General features: G+C 39.4%; 1 protein-coding gene across 3 annotated transcripts in view; it reads right to left on the reverse strand.

The window, feature by feature from the left end:
* The window catches only part of wasf1 (WASP family member 1), a 111,490-nt gene that overhangs the window by 21,312 nt on the left and 66,295 nt on the right, over window positions 1-23,883 (reverse strand). For all 3 annotated transcript variants that reach the window (XM_066676632.1, XM_066676631.1, XM_066676630.1), the window contains exons 4-5: window positions 12,319-12,472; window positions 4,231-4,348 (exon numbers count right to left, since the gene is read on the reverse strand). In XM_066676632.1, the coding sequence (XP_066532729.1) occupies window positions 4,231-4,348; window positions 12,319-12,472 (272 nt within the window). The remainder of the gene's footprint in view (window positions 1-4,230; window positions 4,349-12,318; window positions 12,473-23,883) is intronic.

Consider the following 23,883-nt stretch of genomic DNA (forward strand, 5'->3'; position numbering starts at 1 on the left):
AGAGTAGTTGTCTCAGCTGCTAATACTGAAGACCACCTCTATCTTATTAAAGCCATAAACCATAAACAAGCTAAAAACACACACTCGTATATCTCTTTTCTCTGACATACAGCTACAGGGGACAGCAAAAGAGATTGTGGGAGACACAGTGGCAGCGAAGGCTGAAAGATAGATGGAGAGAAGTAGGGAAAGAGAGAAAGACTGAGAGAGACTGCCTCCATGCGCAGAAACACAATCTGCTTCTGATTAGCCTCTGATTAGCCCCTGGCGTTTAGGGGGAGGGTGGTCCGCATTGTGTGTGTGTACATGTGTGTTAGTCTGTAATTTAGAGGCAGTCAGTGAGAGGGCTTCCATTCTGCTGTGGTCTCTAATGACGGTGAAGGTGGAGGGGGTCCACCAAAACTGTTAATCACTGAAAACATCCAGCCAAGTTCAGCCTACCCCCCACTCAACATCTAATCAGCACACACTCCGCCTAGTCTCTATTACACACACACACACACACATACACAAAAAACACCCACATCTCATCAGCCATATGCCTTCATAACCCAATCTCCTCTATGAGGCACCAGAGAGCTTTCATTGAGCTCACAAAAGTAACTAATACACTGCAGTCAACAACTAATGATGCTTAATGAGACGATACATCAGTACCCCTTGTAATTAGTGAATTCATATGTTTTAAACTGCCCCCATCATGGACGCAGACGTTCAGCTGTGCAAATTTATACTGTAAAATCTCAACACTTAGGATCTCTTATTATGATATCTTAATATTATCTCTTATTATTTTTTTTTAACCACTGCATTAATGCTGTTTATTGGCAAGAATATGATACATATCATGATACAGGGGATATGAGTCAGTATATTGTTATATGCACTTCATTGCCAAAAAGTATTCACTCACCCATCCAAATCATTGAATTCAGGTGTTCCAATCACTTTCAAGGCAACAGGAATATAAAACCAAGCACCTATGGATGCAGACTACTTGTACAAACATTTGTGAAAGAATGGGTCGTTCTTAGGATCTCAGTGAATTTAAGCATATTACCAGTCATTTCCTCACTATTAAATGTTCCACAGTCAACTGTCAGTGGTATTATAACAAAGTGAAAGCAACCGGGAACGACAGCAACTCAGCCACAAATTGGTTGGCCATGCAAAATGACAGATGGAGTCAATGGATGCTGAGATACATAGTGCGCGGAGGTTGCCAGTTTTCTGCAGAGTCAATGGCTGCAGACCTCCAAACTTCTTATTTGGATCCTGCACTAAAGGTTCTCATTTTACTGTGTTTTTGAGAATCTATACAGTATTGCAAAACAAATGTATCAATATTTTCTTATACTTCTATTAATGTTGCTGTGTCTGAATGCCATAAAATTCTCATAGGAATGTTACAACATCTATTTTAGTTCTCAGAAAAATGAAAGCTAGAGGAACTACATTTCAATACCCTTAATTTCAGAAGAGCAGGTGTCCTATTATGGCCAGAGAGCACATAGTGTTCTTTCTCAATGTGATTTAATGTAAATGTATGATAATTTAGGCTAAAAAGAAATTTTCATTTTGATTAATATAATCCTCCATTATAGTTGTTGTTGCTTTGTGCTGGGGTCAAATTACAAAGTAATACATTACACTAATGTTCAACATTATATTTCTGTAAAAAAGATTGTGTGTTAATATTTAACACATCACACTTACTAACCTAAAACATGTTAATATGTTTAACAATAGGGCGGCACGGTGGCGCAGCAGGTAGTGTCACACAGCTCCAGGGGCTTGGAGGTTGTGGGTTGTGGGTTCGATTCCCGCTCTGGGTGACTGTCTGTGAGGAGTTGGTGTGTTCTCCCCGTGTCCGCGTGGGTTTCCTCCGGGTGCTCCGGTTTCCTCCCACAGTCCAAAAACACACGTTGCAGGTGGATTGGTGACTCGAAAGTGTGAGTGAATGTGTCTGTGTTGCCCTGTGAAGGCTGTATTCCCGCCTTGCGCCCGGTGATTCCAGGTAGGCTCTGGACCCCCTGCGACCCTAAATTGGATAAGTGGTTACAGATAATGGATGGATGGATGTTTAACAATATTAATAAATCATGAAGAATTTAAAACATTAATTTCTTGTATTTGTGTCTGACCTCAAGTTGCATGTGGGTGTGCTACCTGCTGTGAATAACCCCGTAAACATCATGACTAATCTGTTATTATTTGAGTTTTTGAAGTTTGAAGAAAAAAAAAAAAATATATATATATATAAAAATTGAATCATGCAAAAATAAAACAGATTTTCATTCAGAAACATCTCTGTGAACTTTCCATATTACCATGCTGTTTTTTAGTTTAAGGGAGATATTTTGAAACTGTTCCTACTAGGTTTTTAAATTCCATCAACCATTAATTTTAATCAAGCAGAACTGTCTGTCTTGGTCAGAGCAGAGCTAAGGACATTGAAAAGCATTTACTGGCAGTTTCCTTTTAGGGACAGTCCTGCGAATGTTAATGTGAGATTTACTTTGTTCTTTTTCATTTTTTATATAGAGTAACTAGAAGTAGTGAGATTATTTTCCATGATATAAAATCTACAGTAGTACTGCTACAATTTGAAAGGACATAATTAGCCATTTGTAACCACACTTCTACTAGGCAAGCAAGCTAACATTCAAATCACCTACATCTGTAGCATGATTAAAATGTTTGATATGGATATCAACTACAGAGAATTTAGAGTAAATGAGCACCAAGGAAAAATATTGCTCTAATCTACAAACTCCGACAAATGCATGAAACAATATTGGCAGATATTTCCCAAGTTAACACGGTTATGCCTTCTAACATACTTATAGCAAAGTTTTATACAAGCCGCATCTATAGAGGAGTTGGGATATTTTGTAAAATGCAATAAAACAAGAATCTGTGATTTGATCATTGTTTAATTGAGTTAACAAAAGCTCAAAATTTGTGTGTTGTCACGGAAAAAACTAAGTTCTATGTTGTAAATATAAACACATTTAGAATTTGACACCTGCAACCTGCATAACACTGTGTCGTATTAGCTTAACTTTTAATTACACTCTTTGATCATTTGGGAACTGAGTATACTCATTGTTCAAGTTTTGCAAGTGGAATTTCTGCCCATTCTGACTTGATAAAAGACTTCAGCTCTCTGCGGTCCCTGTTGCCTGATTCTTATGCATATTAAGACGTGTTACAGGCATCAAATTCAAAATGTATTTATATTTACAAAACATGATCAACTTGGTCTGTGAAAATGTATTAAATTTTTATTTAGCGCTTTACAAAGATCAAGTCATAGTTTCAAGTATTATTTGCATTATAAAAAGTCACAACTTTCTTGAAATGGGGTTTGCATATCATACCTGCACTGTGCAGCTTCTTTGTCTGATTATTTAATACTTATGGTGTGTTTATAGCTTGGTAGGCTTAGTTTGATTAAAATGAGTCCTGGTGAGTTTACACTCCTACAACAACTGTGTGAACGCTGCCATTCAAACTCAAATGGGTGGGCCAAGACCCACATAGCACACTGCAAATTCACGAATGTTAAATCAACACTATTAGAGTTGAATTATTACTGAGTGTTAAATTTTAACACTCACAGTGTTAATTAAACACTAACTGTGTTGATTTAAAACTTGTGCATTTGCTGTGCACATACACACATGACAAAACGCGTTAATTACATTAAGTATTAATGTGTCGAGGCTTATAAAAGCATTACAGCTGTGTGCTACACAGAGTTTAGCTCATGCTCTGTTAAACTCACAGGACAATGCATAGTTTCTCATGGCTTATTGTTCTAGAATTTTTTTACACACAGGTAAAATGACTTACATAAGCTCAGGAAATCCACAGTACAGCTTTGTTTAGAAAGGTCCACTGAGCATACAGGAGCACATACTCAAGCAGCACTGCTGCATCTGGTTTATGGAAAATCAGTGTAGATACAAGGTCTCTTTTGTTTCCACCTTTGGGTTCGATGTCTTGTGTAAATGTGTAAGCTAAGTGAATCAGTATAAAAATACAAGAGTGCGTACATTGTTTTCATTGGCTGGAACCAAGAACACCAAAAGTTACACATTTAAAAGCACACTTAATTGTAAAAGATGCCCTTTAAAAAACATCCATGATCAAGCAAGCACGGTAGATAAGACCTTTCTTGGTGAGAGCATGTCTTTTCCTGTTTGTGCCCCTCCCAACCCTTACCTTTTGCTTCCTCTTTTCCTTTCTCTTGTCCTCAGTGTCCTGCAGCATCTTCTCCCTCCACAGGTCAAAGAAGTAGGACGGGTTAGTGTAGAACTTCAGAGCCTGCTTACCATCATCCCTAGAGGCCAGAGACAGAAAGAGACACAGAAAGTAAGACCAACAAAGAAAAGAGACAGAGACAGATTTTACACATCTATCAGAATAGTGGGACAGACTGTTCCAGTGTTCTACAGTCATCATCATCTCGGCTCACGGTGGATAGCGTGGGTGAAAACAGCTCAGAAGCAGCAGCCTATTATTTATTTATTTATTTATTTCGGTATGTTGCTTGTCGGTCTGTCCATCTCTTGTCCCAGACTCCACAGCTCTCTTTCAATATTCTCACTGTTCTTCCGCCACTGAATATCAGTTCATGAACATCTTTTCTTACAATCTTGCATCATCCTGTCAGCCTCCATCACCCCCCCCCCCCCCCACTCTCGTAATAACTCACAGCTGCATGATTATGTCAAAATTCCATTTGAGGAAAAAAGCACTCATAGTGGGTTTTTAAGAATATAAGTGGAAGTCCTGTCTCACTTACAGCGAGAGAGAGAGAGAGAGAGAGAGAGAGAGAGAGAGGTCTGTAAACATCTGTCCTCAAAAACAAAATCTAAATCCTGGCAATTTTTTTCCTTGGCTGCATACAATACACTGCATGTAGAGTATTTAAACACATTTCTCATCTTATTGATACTTATTGTTTATTGAATAGTTAACAAATGCATTGGAGATTCAAGGCTAATTAGGGCCACTTATAGTCCTTATCTTACAGTTTTGTGTCTGCTGAAAGTTTCCAGCTGAAAGCAAACCGTTCTGTACTGCTGTCATGCCCTTGTCTTGTCTGTTTTCCCTGCCATGTGCTCTCTTAGCTTAGCTGTTTGTTATTGTCCATGTCTCCGCCCATGTCCCGCCTTTCTTCCTCCTACTCGTTAGTGTTAGTGTTAGTTTGTATCCGTCCCCCTCGTTATCTATTCCAGGTGTATCTTGTCTGTGTTATGTATTTAAGTTCCCTTGTCTCACTTCCTCTTGTCGGTCATTTGTATTGTTTCGTTTCCTTTGTCTTGTTACTCAGTCTAGTCTGTCTGTCTCCACAATTCTCCGCTGTTTCACCGTTGTCATTTCCTCCGTTGTTGTTTTGCTCTCTCCAGTCTGTCTTGTCTTGTCTGTTGCTCGTTCTCTTTCCTCATTCCATTTTGTTTTGTTTTTGCCCAAGTCTGTGTCTCGTCTGTTCCTCGTTTTGTTTTTGCCTGAGTCTTTGTCTTTGTTTTGTTATATTTCGTTTCTATAAATAAAGAGTTTACTGTGTTTTAGCGTGTGCGTCCGCCTCCATCAGTCTGCCCCATGATCCTGACAATTGCATTTAGGATCACAACCAAATTTATAGATGGAATATGGAAAGATGGAATGTAAAAAATTGTAGGAATCGTAGGAGGGAGTGAATATTGGGTGCACAAATATGTTTAAAAGTATATTTTGTGTAATGTTTAATTGTAATTCACAATTAAAACATTCATTCATTCATTATCTGTAAGCGCTTATCCAATTCAGGGTCGCGGTGGGTCCAGAGCCTACTTGGAATCACTGGGCGCAAGGTGGGAACACACCCTGGAGGGGGCGCCAGTCATTCACAGGGGAACACACACACACATTCACTCACACATTCACACCTACAGACACGTTTGAGTCGCCAATCCACTTACTAACGTGTGTTTTTGGACTGTGGGAGGAAACCGGAGCACCCGGAGGAAACCCACACGGTCACGGGGAGAACACACCAACTCAGTCAGTCACCCGAAGCGGGAATCGAACCCACAACCTCCAGGTCCCTGGAGTTGTGTGAGTGCGCCATTACTTGCTGCCCCACTGTGCCACCCACAATTAAAACATTCCCCTCCTTTTTGTCTTTTAATAGTAAATGCTGCGTAGTATTGAAAATGACAATTGTCATTGTATTCAAATATAAACTGTATTAATACTTACATTTTTTTTCTTTCTTTTTTTTAAACAATATAACAAATTACATTTTTAATACGATACAACTATTACCATAAAAAGAACAAAAGAGTGGAAGAACATTTGTATTTGAATTACAATTATATGTCACAGGAAAAACGCTTTCAAACTTTGTACACAACTGTCATCATTTTGCCTGATGCCATTTCTCCTAAGGAATTAATAGAATTCCCCAATAAAGTCACCTGATCCTTCAATGAGCAACTTTTGAGCAATAAATTTTCCTCTGGGGAGAAGCATGTGGAGAAACAGACAGGAGCTCCTGTGGAGGGATCAGCAACAGTGAGAGGATGAAGACTAGAGAGGAAGAAGAGGTGTCAGGAGAGGAAGAAGGCACATCAGGAGAGGAAGGATGCTTAGAAGAGCGGAAGAGTGTAACATCTGTCACGATGTCTAGCAAAAAGTGCCTGAGGGCGTGGAGTTGTCTACCTGAATAAATGAGTGAATGTGATGAGGGAGACAGAGGGGGAGAAACGATATACTGTGCATCCAAAAAGTTTGCAAAACCCTCTTCTAATGAGTGCTTCTTTAAGGTATTGTTCACACAAGCATTCAACTGTTCAGACCAAAAGATATAAGGTCTAGTATAATTCCTTTTTAAGGGAAAACTAGGTAGTACAGTGTCAAAATCACTGTGATGCTTCATTGAACTGTAATAGGGACAATAGAGACTCTGTAGACTCTGCAGACACTGTACAATTACACTTTGCAACTCTAGGAGGAATCCAGGGGCAAAAATACCAGATCTGTTCCTTTAAAATGAATATATTACATAATTTGTTTTGCATTTTTACAAAGTAAAATATTGACTATTACATAGTTTGCTATGTAACAACTGATAATCAAACTTATTTGAATGTAAAAACTAGTGTAGCCTAAGATGTTTGCTCTTTTTTTTTCCTCTCCAAATAAAGTTATATTTGGGGACAAATTCATTTTTTTTATTTTGAAATATACTATTTTTTTCTATTATGTCTATTATTACCGAGTTAGGAAAAAAATATTAGCTATTTGAAATTAACTAGAAGCTAGAAGGCCCTCTCCAGGGTGTATTCCCGCCTTGCGCCCAATGATTCCAGGTAGGCTCTGAACCCACCGCGACCGTGAATTGGATAAGCGCTTACAGATAATGAATGAATGAATGAATGAATAGAAGCTAGAAGTTTCTTCTAGTCATAAAAATATTAATTAATTTATTTTATTTTTTGCTAAACATGATGTTTAGATGTATGAATGAGCAAGGCAAGATATGGTGAAAAAGGGTCAATATCTATATAACAATTCTTTTTATTTTATTTTATTCCTTTGCGATAAAAATAACCTCAGGCAGGTGTAAACCAAGCAGACTGAGTAATAATTTTAATATTTCCGCCTAACATAACATACTTCTAATCTGTTGTAGATAGTGTGATTAAATATTGTGCCTTTCATTACATCAGGAGTATGGGAGTATTTTTAGCGATATGAGACATAAAGGAGTTAGATGTTTTCAGATTTAGGGGAAAACTATATCTATTCACAATACTCAATATGTCAAATGGGGCCTCATTATAAAGAGAGCTGAGTGAGACCTGTGTATCTAAGGCAACGTTGACTGATTTTTAACTACTGTTCTTTCTTGTTTGTTTATGTTCAGAAGCTCTGCTTCTTTTAAGGTCTTAACATCTTTTTAAGGTGTTGAGGTGTGTCATGCCTGAAGTTAAACCTGTCTGTAGGTTTGAATTATCACAGAATCCCATTTGTAACTGGAATTGTCTCATTTTTTTTAGCACTTTCAGTCTGTGTTTGCTTTCATGCAGTTAGCCCTCTCCCAAATTTCAAGTCAGTTTCACTTTTAGTAATCTGAAAAATAATTCAATATTACACACCTATGGAGCAGGAGTAAAGCAATATCATCATCTATTTTCGTGATTTTTAAAGTTTGGAGGGTGCTTCATTGTCTAAAAGATTGCTTTTCTCTGTCATGAGGAAAGAAAGCCTAGCATTCAGGACTGAGACCCTTAGTGTTCTAAAGCAATTTACTGACATTGGGGTTTCGTAATCACACTAGTCTTGTTTCCAGGAGGCACACAGTCCAGAAAGCTAGCAAATGTTGAGGAAACATCCTTAGAATTTTATAAAAAGTGGTTTTGGATTAAATTCATAAACATCACCTTTAAGAGCATTAAAAAGCAAATTTAAGAAGTGACACAAAATTAGACAACATTTTAGACCCCAGAAAGCGTCTACTTGCTGATCTCTGTGTAAGTAACTAGAAATAAACATAAGTTTTCTATATTTTAGAAGAGCCAATGGAATAATAGTAGGCAGGGAATGCTCTGCTGTTGATGCAGACAGTTCTGGGTCTTGGGTGATGGAGCTCCACCTAGTACTAAATGCTAAATGCAATCAAAGCCACACAGCAATGTTAAAACTGCTAGTGTAAAGCCATGCCTGTAGAGTAGAAACTAGTAGTGCAGTAACAGAGGACCAATCTCCCTACTGTTATCCTTGAATTCAGAAGAACCTTTGGCCTTGTAATGCGGATGTTGGAAATTAAAGGCACAGATAACCGGAGTTACAACAACTTTATGTCAAATGGGGGTTCTGCTGCAGTGAGCTATAGCAACTTGAGAAATTCACACTGGCAGAGCAAACCGCATCAGAGCAATTGATTTGGCTTGGTCCCCGCACACCCTGACCTACATTGGCTTATCTCAGGAAAGTTTGTGATTTTATACATTATGCTCCCGAGACACGCTTTGAATTTACAGCCATAACACTCACTCGATTTGTTTGCATCTGCCTCCAAGGTCAAAATCCAGAAAGGAGGATCCCAAACACTCACTATCTAGACACACAGGCTGACAAGGTGGGTCGATAGCTGGTGTGGGGATAACAGAGCGAGGATTTTATACGCGCACACACACACATAAACACAGAGAAAGAAAGAGAGAGAGAGGGAGAGAGAAAGAGAGAGAGAGAGTGAGAGACACAAACACAATCTTTTATGTGTGAATTGTGTGGACATTATATAGACTTCCATTCATTTTGTGGACATTTACAGTTAACTTTACGTCTCACATTTTGAGTGTGTAAACAGGTTTTGGTCCCCACCATGTGATATATTCCTATATAAATATCCATAATATATACTTTTTATCTGTCCCTTGTGGGGACATTAAGTCTATTCCATTTATTTTGTGGAGATTGACCATGAAACCTATTTTAAGTACTATTAAATTAACCTAAGCTTAATCTTAATCAATACTTGTCTTCACTTTAAAATACAGTAAGTTACATTGTGGGGACCAGCTGGTGGTCCCCACATGGAAGACAAGTCCTCACAATGTGGTTTGGTCCTCTTAAAGTGATATTCCTGGTGCACACACACACACACACACACACTTTTCAATTGCACACAATTGTCAAGTGAGTGATCCACTTGACCCTAATGACTATTCACGTCCCTGTAGCTGCAGACCCTTGGGACAGGGTGTGCACAACCTGACCCCAGAAGGAGACATAAAAAAATTGAAAACCAATCACCCCAGAGGTTAATTTATAAAGTTTCAAAATAAAATCTATTAATACAATGACCCCCATTGGTACAATAACATCATCTACTCTTTGGTGAGGGATTAACCTCAGCTGTTGGAACATTTCTGTGAGAATGTAATGGCTTTCAGTCACAAGAACATCCGTGAGAATATGTACTGACCAAAGTCACACTTACTAATCACAAAGCTATTGGATCATGCTCCATCACAGCTCAATTGTCTACGGAGATTATACATTTTGTGTGTGCACAACTGAACATCTGTGTCCACAGCTGATCCACCTTAAAGCAACAGAAGTGACTAATTACAAGGGATGTTTACAAATTTCTGGTCATTTGGGGCTGGTTTCCCAGGCAAGGATTAAGCTTAGACCTGGACTATATTCTCCTTTCATTGGAAAATTACAATTCTAAATGTTGTGAAGTCCCGGACTAGCCTTAATCCCTATCTGGGAACCCACCCTATAGTGTATTATATTTAAAGCAGGCCTGCAAGTTAAAAGCCATGGCCTAAGGGGTAAAATAAACAAGCACAAACACCCAGACCTGCTACACTCATAAAGCATTTACAGTTCCTGCTGTCTTCTGCTTCACTTGCTTTTTCATTATGTTTGTTTATGGTCAAATAATATTAAATCCTGTCCAGTGAATTGTAAAGCAAGTGAGGTATGAAAATTGTGTTTGAAGTAAAAGAAGTGGCTGTTTCAGTGTGACAAGGTGCCAGGGAAGGTCAACAATCAGCACATGAAAATACAATTGTATGCAAATCTTGGACACACCTGAGTAATTTTGACTTATTTTTGCTGTTACAATTAAATTACCATAAAGTAGAACTGAGTCCAAATACGGGAGGGTGCTAACTACATGAAGTAAACACAGACTGAAAGAGCTCCCTAACTAAACAAGTTAGAAATGAGATCATGTGGTAATTTAAACTAACCGATAAAAAAAAACGTTAAACTTCAACCATGAACGGCTTCTTATTCCAACATACCATTCCACCTTAAAAGATGTGGAGCGTCTGAATGAACGGGGGGAGTATATTTTAGGGGTGGGCGATATGACCTTAAAATAATATCATGATATTTCAGGGTTTTTAACAATAACGATATGAACAAAACACTGAAAAATACTTAGATTCATTTCAAGAACACATTCATGTAACAAAATTAATGTTATATTAATATGGATGCAGGATATGTGAGGCAGCCATGATGCGTATGCGAACGCATAGTTAACAGCAAGTATATCTCTACCCTTACTGGTACAACATAATGTGCCTGCCTGAGCTAGGAACCAAACCCCAGACTTTTGGGCAAAGGGCAGTCTAAAAATGGAATGTATCCTCAGGATTTTTTGTCTTGGTAAAGTTCCAGCCAGCAGGGTGGGGTTTGAGCACCTGCTCTGCAAAGAAACAACAGTCTGGGTAACAAAATCTCTGTAGTGTGATTAGCATAAATGATTTGTCTGCCTGGTGTCTGTAATGTAGGACTAGTGTCCTCAGTTAAGAATATGTCAAATGACGTTGATGGACAAAAATGGACAAACAAATCTGAGATTCTTAAAGGAATGAACATTAGCAAGGTTTACTTAAGAAGGAGCCGCTGAGACAATTCTATATCTTAATATATGATGTTGTCTTGAGATTCTAAGACTCTTTTTAAGAGTGCATAAGAACTAAACATGCAAAAGGCCATGCTCTTCCACAATTTCAGTTCTCATATCCTCTGACAAATTTCCCCCTTCTTTCTGTTCTATTTGCTGTGAGGTACATTTAGACAGACTGAGAGAACTGTTTTTAAGCTCATTACAATAGTGATTTCTATATTGCAAGCACCTATTACCTGTCACAGGGGAGTGTAAATACAAATTAATGTAGCATCACATTACTGAAATCTAATTATTCCTTATAATTTTGATAAAGTAACAATCATTTTCTCCAGTGAGTTTCTGGAGTTTGGGGAGGATTATATCAGATTTGACTTTTAAAGTTAAAAACAAACAAAAAACATATGAATACCAAAGTATCTGTAATGGAAATCATTTTTATGGGAAGACTGGTGCATTTTCTGAAAGAGTGTCAAAAGTGCTGGCCCTGACTGTACAACACTAGCGACTCGATTGGTCCAATGACTTTTCCACTACACATTGAACTGATGTTGCAGAATAATGTCAACTCTTAAGAAAATGAACTAAACCTAAACTTAAACCCAAAACGTATTTTGCTGTTGCCAAAGCAACTTACTTGCCACACTGGCCAAATCTTGCTGTTTTGGCTTAGGGTATTTTGGCAAGTCTTCCAGTCTTTTGATGTAAGTCTTTGAAAAATTCACTGAAGATCCAGTGACCATTTTGTGTACCCTATTGTATTACAACAGCCATTAAAAAATGCTGTTCTGTTGTCTCATTCTTTAATCCTGCTTAAAGCTGTAATTCCTTGTATAGGCCTGGCAACAACTACAGAGGACACAGGTGTGTGAGATTAAGATACTGACCTATAAGGTGAGAGGATGTTGAGGGGTGGCGGTTGTTCACAGAGGTTGAAAGTCTCCTGCAGTGGCATGGGGAGTGACTGACGTTCAAAAAGCTGCTGGTCCTGAGTGGTGGAGCTCCGGAACGCCTTCCTCATAGTGATGTCCTGCAGTGACACTGAGAGAGAGAGAGAGAGAGAGAGAGAGAGAAACTTATGGAGCTAGATGATATCTGAGGCACGTTTAATGGACTGATTTTAACTATAGTGATTGATCTCTAAGCTGCTACAATTCAGAAGAAGAAATACTACTTAAAAATACAAAAAACACGTAAGCAAATGCATGCTTTATTTTTTTAATAAACAAATAATAAATGATTTAAATGTTATCGTGCAATTACATAATCCATTATTGTAGCATTAAGTTTGAAATAATTTGCTATATTAACCATATTTGTCATAAATTGATATCTTTCAAACAGTTAACGTTTATGCAATAACGATTTTAATATTTTATTAACTTTACAAAAGTTTTAGAGCATTTTTTGTGTAACCTATAAACGTAATTCAATACTCAAACATTCTTCTGCTCGTTGGTCATTTGATGGTAAATGTGGTGCAGTATTAAAAATGACAATTGTTAATTTATGTAACAAAATATAATCAAAAATGTAAGTAGTTTAGAAATGGAAAAGTGAGAAGTTTCATTTGTCATTACAGTCATTATGAGTCCCATCAAGGAAAAAGCTCTGGAAAAGCATGTGCTTTGACTTGTTCTACTCTAGGGAATAATGCTGTGTTCAATAGCATGTGCAAGTTTTGGTTTTGATGATCAATTAAAAATGTTGATGTGAGGGCTTTCAACATTTTAACATGTCATTAACTAGGGTTATTTGTTTGTAAAAAAATGACAAGGGTTCTGGGTCGCGGTGGGTCCGGAGCCTACCCGGAATCACTGGGTGCAAGGCAGGAACACACCCTGGAGGGGGCACCAGTTCTTCAGGACTCACATATTCACTCACACACTCACACCTACGGACACTTTTGAGTCACTAATCCACCTACCAACATGTGTTTTTGGACCGTGGGAGAAAAACGGAGCACCCGGAGGAAACCCACGCGGACACTGGGAGAACACACCAAACTCCTCACATATAGTCACATGGAGCGGGCCTTGAACCCACAACCTGCAGGTCCCTGGAGCTGTGTGACTGCAACACACTACCTACTGTGCCACTGTGCCGCCTTACTAGACACCGGTTACCATAAAATTACAGTACAGTGGGAGAAAGTTTAAATTCTGAATTACAATTATATGTCACGTAAAAAAGTAGGTCCCTCTATTAATACCTCATTTGGGAAAATATGGCCATTCAGTGTATGAGTTGCATCATGTTATTGTTTTTTTGGGTGATGCCACAAATTATTTCTTTAATATGCGTCTCTTTCTCACAAGGCAAGTCACACTTTTACAGCACGTCACACCACACAGCCATGTTAACAGGCACCAAATTGGCCCTTCAGAGCTCAGTTAGGACTCTAGCCAGCATCTGTCCACCCACACTGTGTGCTTTGTCTTTCTGTGTCACTCTCCTTCCCTCCTCTGCTTTCTCTCTTCCCCTTGATATATCGCTTCTCCAGCCTTTTGTGACTCGACTGGCTCATGCCCTCTCTCCACTTTAGCTCTCATATAACTGCCTGCACTCTCTTGTTGTCTTTCTCATTTGGGTTCTCTCTCTCTCTCTCTCCCTCTCTCTCTCTCTCTCTCTCTCTCTCTCTCTCAACACACACACACCATGAATCTACACAGGAACCTCACAGAGCAGGAATATTTTGGGTGCTGGGTTATTTTTAATGCTGCAGTGACACTGATGGATCAGACACAGCAGTGCTGCTCGAGTTTTTAAACACTGTGTTTTAAACACTCACTCTGAACACACCTACTTTGCTGATCCAACCTTGTAGATGTAAAACCAGTGACAGTAGCTCATCTATTTCTTTACAGTTTGTGCCCTTCGTCCTCTAGTCCTTTGACAGTGAACACAAGATTTTGTAGCTGGATGTTTTTGATTGGTGGACTATTTTTAGTCCAGAAACTGAGGTATTTCAAAACTCTAGTTAGAATCAAAAGCCTGTGATTCCTGTTACAGATTCCTGTTACATCACCAGCTACAGTTAGCGGAGGAGTTGTGGTCACAGAAAATCAACCAAAAACCAGAGCTGAAACAGCATTGAGACATGCCAAGTTGAGTCGAGTAGGTACCATACAATGGAAAAATGCCATTTGTGTCTCATTAAATCAGTTGTACACACAGTACTGTCTAACTGGACATGTTTCCATGGTATTTGGATGTATATAATATTGCAAAATCCACTGTTGTCAACTAGTTTCGCTGACAATGCTAACCCAGAACAATCAAAAGCTATGGTGTAAGGTTTTATCATGGTTTAACTGGAGCTCAGCTTTGATATGACATCATTACCAGCTCTGACATCTGACCTATGAGGTAAATGGAACGCAGCATGTGCCCTGTGCCCACACTATGCTGTTCAGGAGAATGGTCAGGTCCCACCTGAGGGTGGAGTCTGCATATTACAGACTGCTGAATGATATGCTGAGGTTTTAGACTGTGTGGTTTGAAGTTGTGTTCGGTGGCTGATAATGAGCTAGATGTGTGTGTTGTGTATGAGTGTATTTGTCTTGGTCTTTAGGCAAAAAGACAAGTCTTTCTCTCTCTCTCTCTCTCTGATGGACCTCTAATGACACTGAAGTCGACAGGGCAGAAACAGGGAGCTAAAATTAATTGCATGTTTTTGCTGGGACATTACTGAGCTGAACAGCATTAAAAGACTCAAGCCAATGAGGATCACAACAGCAGCTGCTATCATCCTAATAATCATCATTGCTTGTCATTATCCTCACGATCAGTGTCTAGGAATGCTGATCTGCTCCTAAACACTTGTTCCTGTTCATCAGTGATCTGATAAAAACAATCTGTGTCAATCCTCTTACTTCTGAAGCTCTCAAAGCCAACCCAAAGCCTTAGATAAAGGGTCTGGGACTTCTAAGTTAAACTTAAGTTTTTTGGGTTTTTTTTTTTTTGCAGCATTTCATGGCATTTAGAATAAAGGGCTTGAGATATGGCACGGAAAAATCGATGTTGCGGTTAAAACGACCACTTCGGGGGAAACAAAGTAAATCTTAAAGAAAAGCCGGAGGGGTGAAGTGGAAGCAGGGAATGAACATGAAACAAAATGAATGGTCAATCAAGACAAAACACAATCCAATAATATACACTTTCCATTCAAACGAAACCCTACAGAGGTATTATGATTACAATGCCCTGAGACTAAAGCCTCACCGTAGGCTCTCCACTCTTATCTGTCCTCACCCAAAGTTGCATGCAGAGAATAAATACAGCCACAAATAGGCCTGAACCCCTTTTAACTTGCCGTTTGCACAAACACATCAGACGGTCTCTGTAATTAGACGTCCCCTTGGAGAGAACACTAAGGGCACTAAGTGCCATTAGCAGTCACCTGAGGGACTGAGAACACGCTCCATAGAGAACAAGGGAACTAAACAGTAACTGCAATCACCACAAAGGTAGGGCTTTATCGTTTTTAAATCACAGTCACACTTTGCAAGGCTGCAATTTTCAGACTTTGAGAGCTGCAAATGTTACTCTAGTCTACTTTTCTCGACAATTTCAAGTTGTTACGTTACCTATAATAACTCAGACATGTCAGAGGCATCCAATCAGTGGTGTTGCTGTGATATCACAACCACAAAATAAATTATTAATCCTCAAAAAGTCTAAATCGAATTAATTTATAGACAATAATTGCAATTCAAACAGCATTTATAAAACTGGTCCAATAAACCAGCTATTATACATTTTATATAAGTTCTACTTAGACTCAAAATTAGTCTAGAAGTTGAAAGGGATAAATGGAGCAATATTACAGTCATTATCTGACCATTGTTAACAATCCAAAGTAGGAATTATATTTAGAATCATAATTAATATAAAGATTAAAGGTGAATCCCAATTGGAAAGAGGGGTAGGGCAGAAAAGTGAGGGTTATATGTCCCTTGAAATGGAGATTTTTCAGGGACAGACTTCCAACAAAAGACTATGAATGCCTTGGAAATTACCAGCAAGATGGTTGCGACCAAATGAAGCCACAAATGTCAGAAATTCATTCATTCATTTATTCATTATCTGTAACCGCTTATCCAGTTCAGGGTCGTGGTAATGTCAGACATGTCTCCTTTAATAAACTATGATAACAATTTTATTATATTAGTTTAATGTACTTTCGATGCATTATGTGCCTTAACTTCATAACAAGCATAAAATATGGCTAGTAGTTTACAGATGTCTCTGACTTTCCCATTCCACCTTAAATGCCAAAGCAATTAGATTGTAATTCCTGTGCCTACCTCGTTCCTGCATTTAAGAACCTGGAGGTGGAACTGGAAGTTTGAAACAAAAAGCTGCTGGATAAGCAACTGAAATCAGCTTCATATCACAGAGAGTTAGGAGTGGTGATAAGGAATGATGCCCTACATTTAATTTGCTGTCAACTTGCTGGTCAGCCGGCCCAAGCTGATCTCTTTCCATTGCTAAAAATACCAACAATGGGCATGTGACCATCAAATCTGATGTAGGAATGCAAGAAGGTCTCTTAGTCAGATGAATCATGTTTTCTTTTTCGTCATGTGGATGGCTAGTTTGCGTCACCTATCTGGAGAGGATATGCATCAAAGATGCATTCTATCTCTATCCAGTTGAGTACTTGTGGGAGGTACAAAAAACAATTCTTATCATGTTTTGCACCCCCCACAAATGCACACTGTGTATATATGTTAACACTCCCTACATACTTAAATATATTGGTATTAAATTTCTTAATTTTGCTTCTACTGGCAGCATAGTGGTGCAACAGGTTGTTTCGCTGTCACACAGCTCCAGGGTCCTGGGGTTGTGGGTTTGAGCCCCACTCCAAATGACTGACTTTGAGGAGTTTGCGGTTTCCTCCGGGTGCTCCGGTATTCTCCCATGTTCCAAATACACACGTTGGTAGGTGGCTACTGAAAAGTGTCCATATGTGTGAGTGTGTGAGTGAATGTGTGTCTCACTGCAAAGGACTAGTGACCCCTCCAGGGTGTGTTCCCGTCTTGTACAGTCAATTACAGACATGTAACTATTTCTATGAAATAGTCAACTCTTCAAGAACCTGATACGTCATCATAATGCAAAAAAGCCGATCTGCTGTGGTATCAGAGAAATGTTGCTGTATTTTAATGTAGTTACATTTGCAGAATTTCAATCCTATATTATTACCCACTATTAACTCTTCAAAATGTTGAAGCTGGGTTGATTTTATATGCTTAATTCCATCTCCAGAACCTGATTAGATATTACGTTCTTTGATTTTACACAATTCTCTAACGAATTATTACAAATATTCACCTTCTGGAGAAGAAAACATAATGTAATTTTAGAACAAAACTGGATTTCAAAACAACTGTTGCACCTTTAAAGGTACATTTACACTGTACTTTTATTCACCAAAATTTAAAAAAAACTTTTTTTCTTCTGAGAATGAACTTTTTGCTATTTTTTTTGCTATTGAAGCAATAGCAGTAGACCATACAATCTCACATAACCAGGGCTCCAAGTGTGCATAAAATAGCCTGCTCTCAGTTGCATCCCTGACTACTGAGTGCCAAACTGCCCCTCGAAGCAACCTCAGCCCAAGAACGATGCATCAGGAGCTTAGTTTCCATTGGTTTCCATTGCTGAGCAGCTGCATACAAGCCTAGGGTCACAATACACAATGAGAAGTGTCAGCTGGAGTGGTGTAATACACACTGCAACTGGACTCAGAAGCAGTGGGAACTAGTTCTCTGAAGTGATGAATCACTAACTGGTTTTCTGATGGATGACAAGAAAAAACTACCTAACAGAATGTCTAGCGCCAGCAGTAACATTCAATAGAAGAGCAGTTGATTCATTCTTAGCATTGCTAAGTGTTTCAGGGTGCGAAGAAAAGAAAAAAATATATAGCTCATAGAATTTGTATTGAAAACCATTGTAAAGCCTAGTGAATGCTTTGTGAAACTATGAGTGCTGAGCAGGCGACATGCTGCTTGAAATGTAGAACAATACAGCTCCGGTGCGGTGCAATAATTCAAAGTAATGCATATCATAGTGTACTGCCAAAGCACTTTAACTGTAGCATTCAGTTCCGCAATATGAGGCTTTTCCATTAAGTGTGAACTTCAGAACTTTCGTTCATGTTTTCTTAAGATTGGTTTCTTGCCATTGCTCATTAATATCTGAACAAACACGTCTGGGTTCCAGTTCTGCCTGTTTGGATATCTAATAATAAAAAAGACGATGTTTGCATGCTATCTCAGAGCAAACAATTGAACATATGCAACAATATATACGGATTATGAAATGTTCACAAGTTGTTTTGGGTAAACTCTCACAAAATGTATTCTTGGGGCAGTCATTCTGAAATGAAAGCTTCACATGTCTTTGGTAAATAAGGACTACAGATGCATTAATGACGGACATTACATTGGAAAACACCACAAGCACGGATCAGCAAGCCTCTCTGACTTTGGACTTGAGTCTCCTGGACAGCTGTCTCAAGTGAGTAAAATTGATTTTTTACACACACACACAGAGAGAATGGGAAACTGCAGAGGAAGTGTAAAGGATTAAATAACACACATACGTTATTGTGCAAAAACCCTTTTTTTTAGGATAGTCAGAGTAATTTAATTTCTTGGGTCCAATTATCTGATAGCTCTTTTCCACCAAAACAAGTCTGGTCCTTGAACTGGTTCCATTTTGGATTCTTGGACCCCTGGTGCTCTCCAGGGATCCAAGGATATGTCATCAGTGGGGGCTGTTCTTGGGGGGTGTTCGGTTACAGTGTAGCTGTGACTGAACTCAGGGCAAGTGCCAGAGCCATAGATAAACAGACAGAGTCATGACAGGGTCATTGTTAATTCTTTGCTTACAGTGGGTTCAGATCAGAATGAGATGTGATACAAGTGAATCCTGTGTCATCCGGAGGTTGTCTTGTTCTTTTGAATGGTGGAGAAACATAGCCAACGTGTCTTGTGTTGTGCTAAACACAGCACCAGAAACATAAATGGAGCATGTTCCTGTTTTAGTTCTCTTTATTTATTTAAATACAATTTTGAAAATGACCATGTCCAGCAACACTGTGCTAACACTATTTATTTGAGGCTCTGTGCTCTTTTTGGACTTTCTTAAGCATGGCACGCCCACAGAAGACATCATGGTTTGTGCCAGCTTTTGCCAACTTAACTTTTCTGGTTCACAAAGCTATTAATGTTGGTAGAAATGCAACAAACAGTTCCACATTAGATTCACAAACAGGAATCTTTCTGGTTTCTCATTGGTGTACAAGCAGTAAGAGATGTAGTTTCAGATGACCACTATGTTTTTGCACGGTTGCAAAATGTTTTAGTCAAGGTGAGGTAAATTAAATGTCATGGGTCTTATTAATACAACAACACCTCATCAATATGCTGTCTCAAAGGGTGCAAGTCAGTAACTTCTACAGAACAGGAGTAAGTAATGTTTGTTTATTTGATGTTTCTGATATTTCTAACATTTTTAAAGGGGAAAAAAAGATTTTCCACACCTCCAAATTCAGCTCTGTTTCTTTCAACCCCATTAATCTCAAACTGATTCAGCGTTGCTGAGATCTGGGCTCGGTGGCGGCCATTGTTATGAGAACGCCAGCATCTTTATGCGAAGTTGTCTTTTCCGAAAATGTTGAAGAGAAACATATTTCACGGATGAAATAATTATTGGGAACTGTATCTTATAATACACTTTCCTTAGATATACCACTTTTCCTTAGATATTCCCCTTTCCTGCAAACTTCTAATAAATGTAAATGTGCAAAACATGCAGTTACTAAATTTGTCTTCATTATTTGGTCCATGCATGGTAGCACACTCACATACACTAGTTCAACAGGGGCTCTGAGCACATACTGAGGATGGCAGACAGCCATCCCTAGCTCTCAGGGAGCAGTTGGGGGATGGGTGCCTTGCACAGGGGCTTCCAGCCATTGATTAAGGGAGGAGGACAATGCTCTTCCTTCACTCCCACTGCCCCCAATTTCCCTGTTGGTCATGGGAATCGAACCAGCAACCTTTGTGTCCTAAGCCTGCATCTCTAACCCTTAGGTCACAGCTGTACCTATGTAATCGTGCTATATCTCTCTAAAACATCTCATGACATTTAATAGCATAGGGTGACACGGTGGCGCAATCACACAGCTCCAGGGACCTGGAGGTTGTGGATTCAAGTCCTGCTTCGGGTGACTGTCTGTGAGGAGTTAGGTGTGCTCTCCCTGTGTCTACGTGGTTTTACTCCCACAAAGAATCGGCGACTTAAAAATGTGTGTGTGAAGGACTGGCGCCCCCTCCAGGGTGTGTTCCTGCCTTGCGCCCAATGATTCCAGGTAGGCTCTGGACCCACCACGACCCTGAACTGGATAAGCGCTTACAGATAATGAATGAATAAATGTAATAGCATATATTTAAACAGGAAAATAAATACATTCTAAAGTTGTATGTGACTTTTGCACAGTACCCTACACCTAAAAGATGATATGTATTAATGGCTTTGTGCATGCAAATTAAACAAGGACTATAAAACCTAAGGACAGAGTCTAAGATACACAGTACTGTCCGCATGGTGGGTTATACAGGAACACACACACACACACACACACACACACACACACACACACACACACACAAAGAGACAAAGTCATTAAACTACTAGGCATGACAGTGCTGTCCTGCTTCCTCTGTAAAGGTGTTGCAGGTCTTCAGAGAAAGGGAAACAGAAATAGACAGAATTATTCAACGCAGTAAAATATGCACAAAACTGTTCCGTTTTTTTAAAGGGAAGCTGCAGTGATTCTGGAGTGTCATTGAAAAGATAAACATTGATGAACCCATAAAGCAATGGCTGGAGGCCAGAAATTAATCAACTTCACTGTGTTTCTCTCTCTCTCTCTCTGTTTGTGTATGTGTGTGTGTGTGTGTGTGTGTGTGTGTGTGTGAATATAGCCTTCATGCCATGATCAGTTTGCTGATCTGCACCTCCATTATTGTACTTCAGAGATAAGAGACAAACCCAGCTCCCATTAGAATCCCCCTCCACAACCCCCTCCCTGAGCCTCTCTGCTCACCAGCATCACTAATCAGCTATGTCCATCTCTGCTGGTAAGTGTATTTGTGTGCATACATGAGCCTAAAGTTAGCTTGCTCAATGTCAGCTGTGGACTACATGAAAATAAAACCCCTCAGTACTGGGCTGTGGAGCAGTGATACTGCATTTTTTTGAGAGACAGAGCTTAAATAAAAATGAATACCCATTCAGATCATTCATTCATTCATTATCTGTAAGCGCTTATCCAGTTCAGGGTCACGGTGGGTCCAGAGCCTAGCTGGAATCATTGGGCGCAAGGTGGGAATACACCCTGGAGGGGGCACCAGTCCTTCACAGGGCAACACACACACTCACACACTCACACCTACGGACACTTTTGAGTCGCCAATCCACCTACCAACGTGTGTTTTTGGACCGTGGGAGGAAACCGGAGCACCCGGAGGAAACCCACACAGACACAGGGAGAACACACCAAACTCCTCAAAGACAATCACCTGGAGGAAACCCACGCAGACAGAGAGAACACACCACACTCCTCACAGACAGTCACCCGGAGGAAACCCACGCAGACACAGGGAGAACACACCACACTCCTCACAGACAGTCACCCGGAGTGGGACTCGAACCCACAACCTCCAGGTCCCTGGAGCTGTGTGACTGCGACACTACTATTTTGTAAACCAGAACTATTCTTAAACAACAGTAGACAAATGGCAAACAATCTGCACAGAGACATTCTACCATCTAGACTAAAACCTTCCTAGAAGATTAAAATTAGATTCTGAAGAAAAAGAGGACAAACTAATTCTTAACACTTAGTTTCAGACAAAATGAGGTAAGAGCAGGTATTTATAAATTTATGCCTATAAAATGTATGAAGTGATATTGGTCCTGAGTACTATATTCACTCATTCACAAGGGATGAAATGCAGTTTTCAAGTTCGAGGAGAAGAAACTTGCCATTTAGGCCATTATATGATGTGGCTGACAAATTCAATTTTATATCACAGTACCAAAAAACTGCATGAAATACTGCCCACCTATTTTATATTCTCAATTAACTACCAAAAACATAGTGAACATAAGATGGCAGACAGACTGATTTGATCTACATTTGTTGATTTGCGATGATGTGCCACCTCAGAATAGCTTCTGTCTTCTGAATTTGCCGCCTAGCAACGATGCACTCCCACAGAATGGACTCCGAAACGAAACAAATCAGTCCAATTTCATGCAAACAGATTTGATAAAAACTGAAAGGATGAGAGACTGTTTTCATGCAACAGAGAGAGAGAGAGAGAGAGAGAGAGAGAGAGAGAGAGAGAAGGAAAGAAGGGATAGGCCTTAGGGAACTTGATGTTGTCCACCATTATGAGGCCAAGATACTGCCATGATATAACGTGGCCATTAAAAGGAGGACACGGACCATTAGTTTGGGCCTGTGAGTGAAACACACAGCATAGAGGTGTGGGTTCACTCAGGACAACTAAGAGCACAGACAAAAGAACATTAGACTGTCATTAAATTGGTACACAGGATGCATTCATAATGTTTAATTAATTTAAGCTGTGTTAAAGGCTCCCAAGTGGCACAAGTGTATGAGCACTGTCCCCGTCACCAGAAAACTGTTTGTCAAAAGTTCCGTTTCTGGTGACGTCTCAGTTATTGGGTATTGAGATAAAGAGAAGTTTATGAGCATGTGAAATTGTCACAATACTAGCCAATGTAGAAAGCTATTAGCTGCACTTTTCAAAATAAAGGTGCTACAAAGGGTATTTGAGTGATGTCATAAAAGAACCACTTTTAGTTCCTCAAAGGACCATTTTTGTTTAAGAGATGTCTGAGTGTGAAGAAAGTATCATAAGAGATCTGGGTGATTTTCCACTGCAATGGTACCTACTCAGCTCGGCTAGGCTCCAATCTTTTGCTTTTCCACTAGGCAAATCTGGTACCTGGTATGAGGAACTGGTAGTTTTTGTAGTCCCTGCTAGTGTGTAGTTCAAAGCACGTCCAGCACAAACTAGCCATCTGTAAAATCTCCAATTTACAGCAGCAATCACATTTGTTCAAGAGTTTCAAACATTCCTTAGATTGGTGGCAGGTTAATAAAACCAGGGAGAGCTGGATGGTGCAACAAAGAACGTTTGTGAAAACTGGGACATGGAGTTGTGCTCACTCCCCAAAATCAACAAAAACAACATGAAATTACATAACAAGTAAACGTTGCTTAATATTACCGTTGCGGTTGTTGTGGTTTTCAAAGCCCACAGTTCCTGTAAGAGACAGGGTTTTAAGATGATAACAAGTACATTTTGGAGGGAAGCTGTGTTAAAGGAAATGTG

The sequence above is a fragment of the Hoplias malabaricus genome, chromosome 7, assembly GCF_029633855.1.
Source record: "Hoplias malabaricus isolate fHopMal1 chromosome 7, fHopMal1.hap1, whole genome shotgun sequence".
NCBI lineage: Eukaryota > Metazoa > Chordata > Actinopteri > Characiformes > Erythrinidae > Hoplias > Hoplias malabaricus.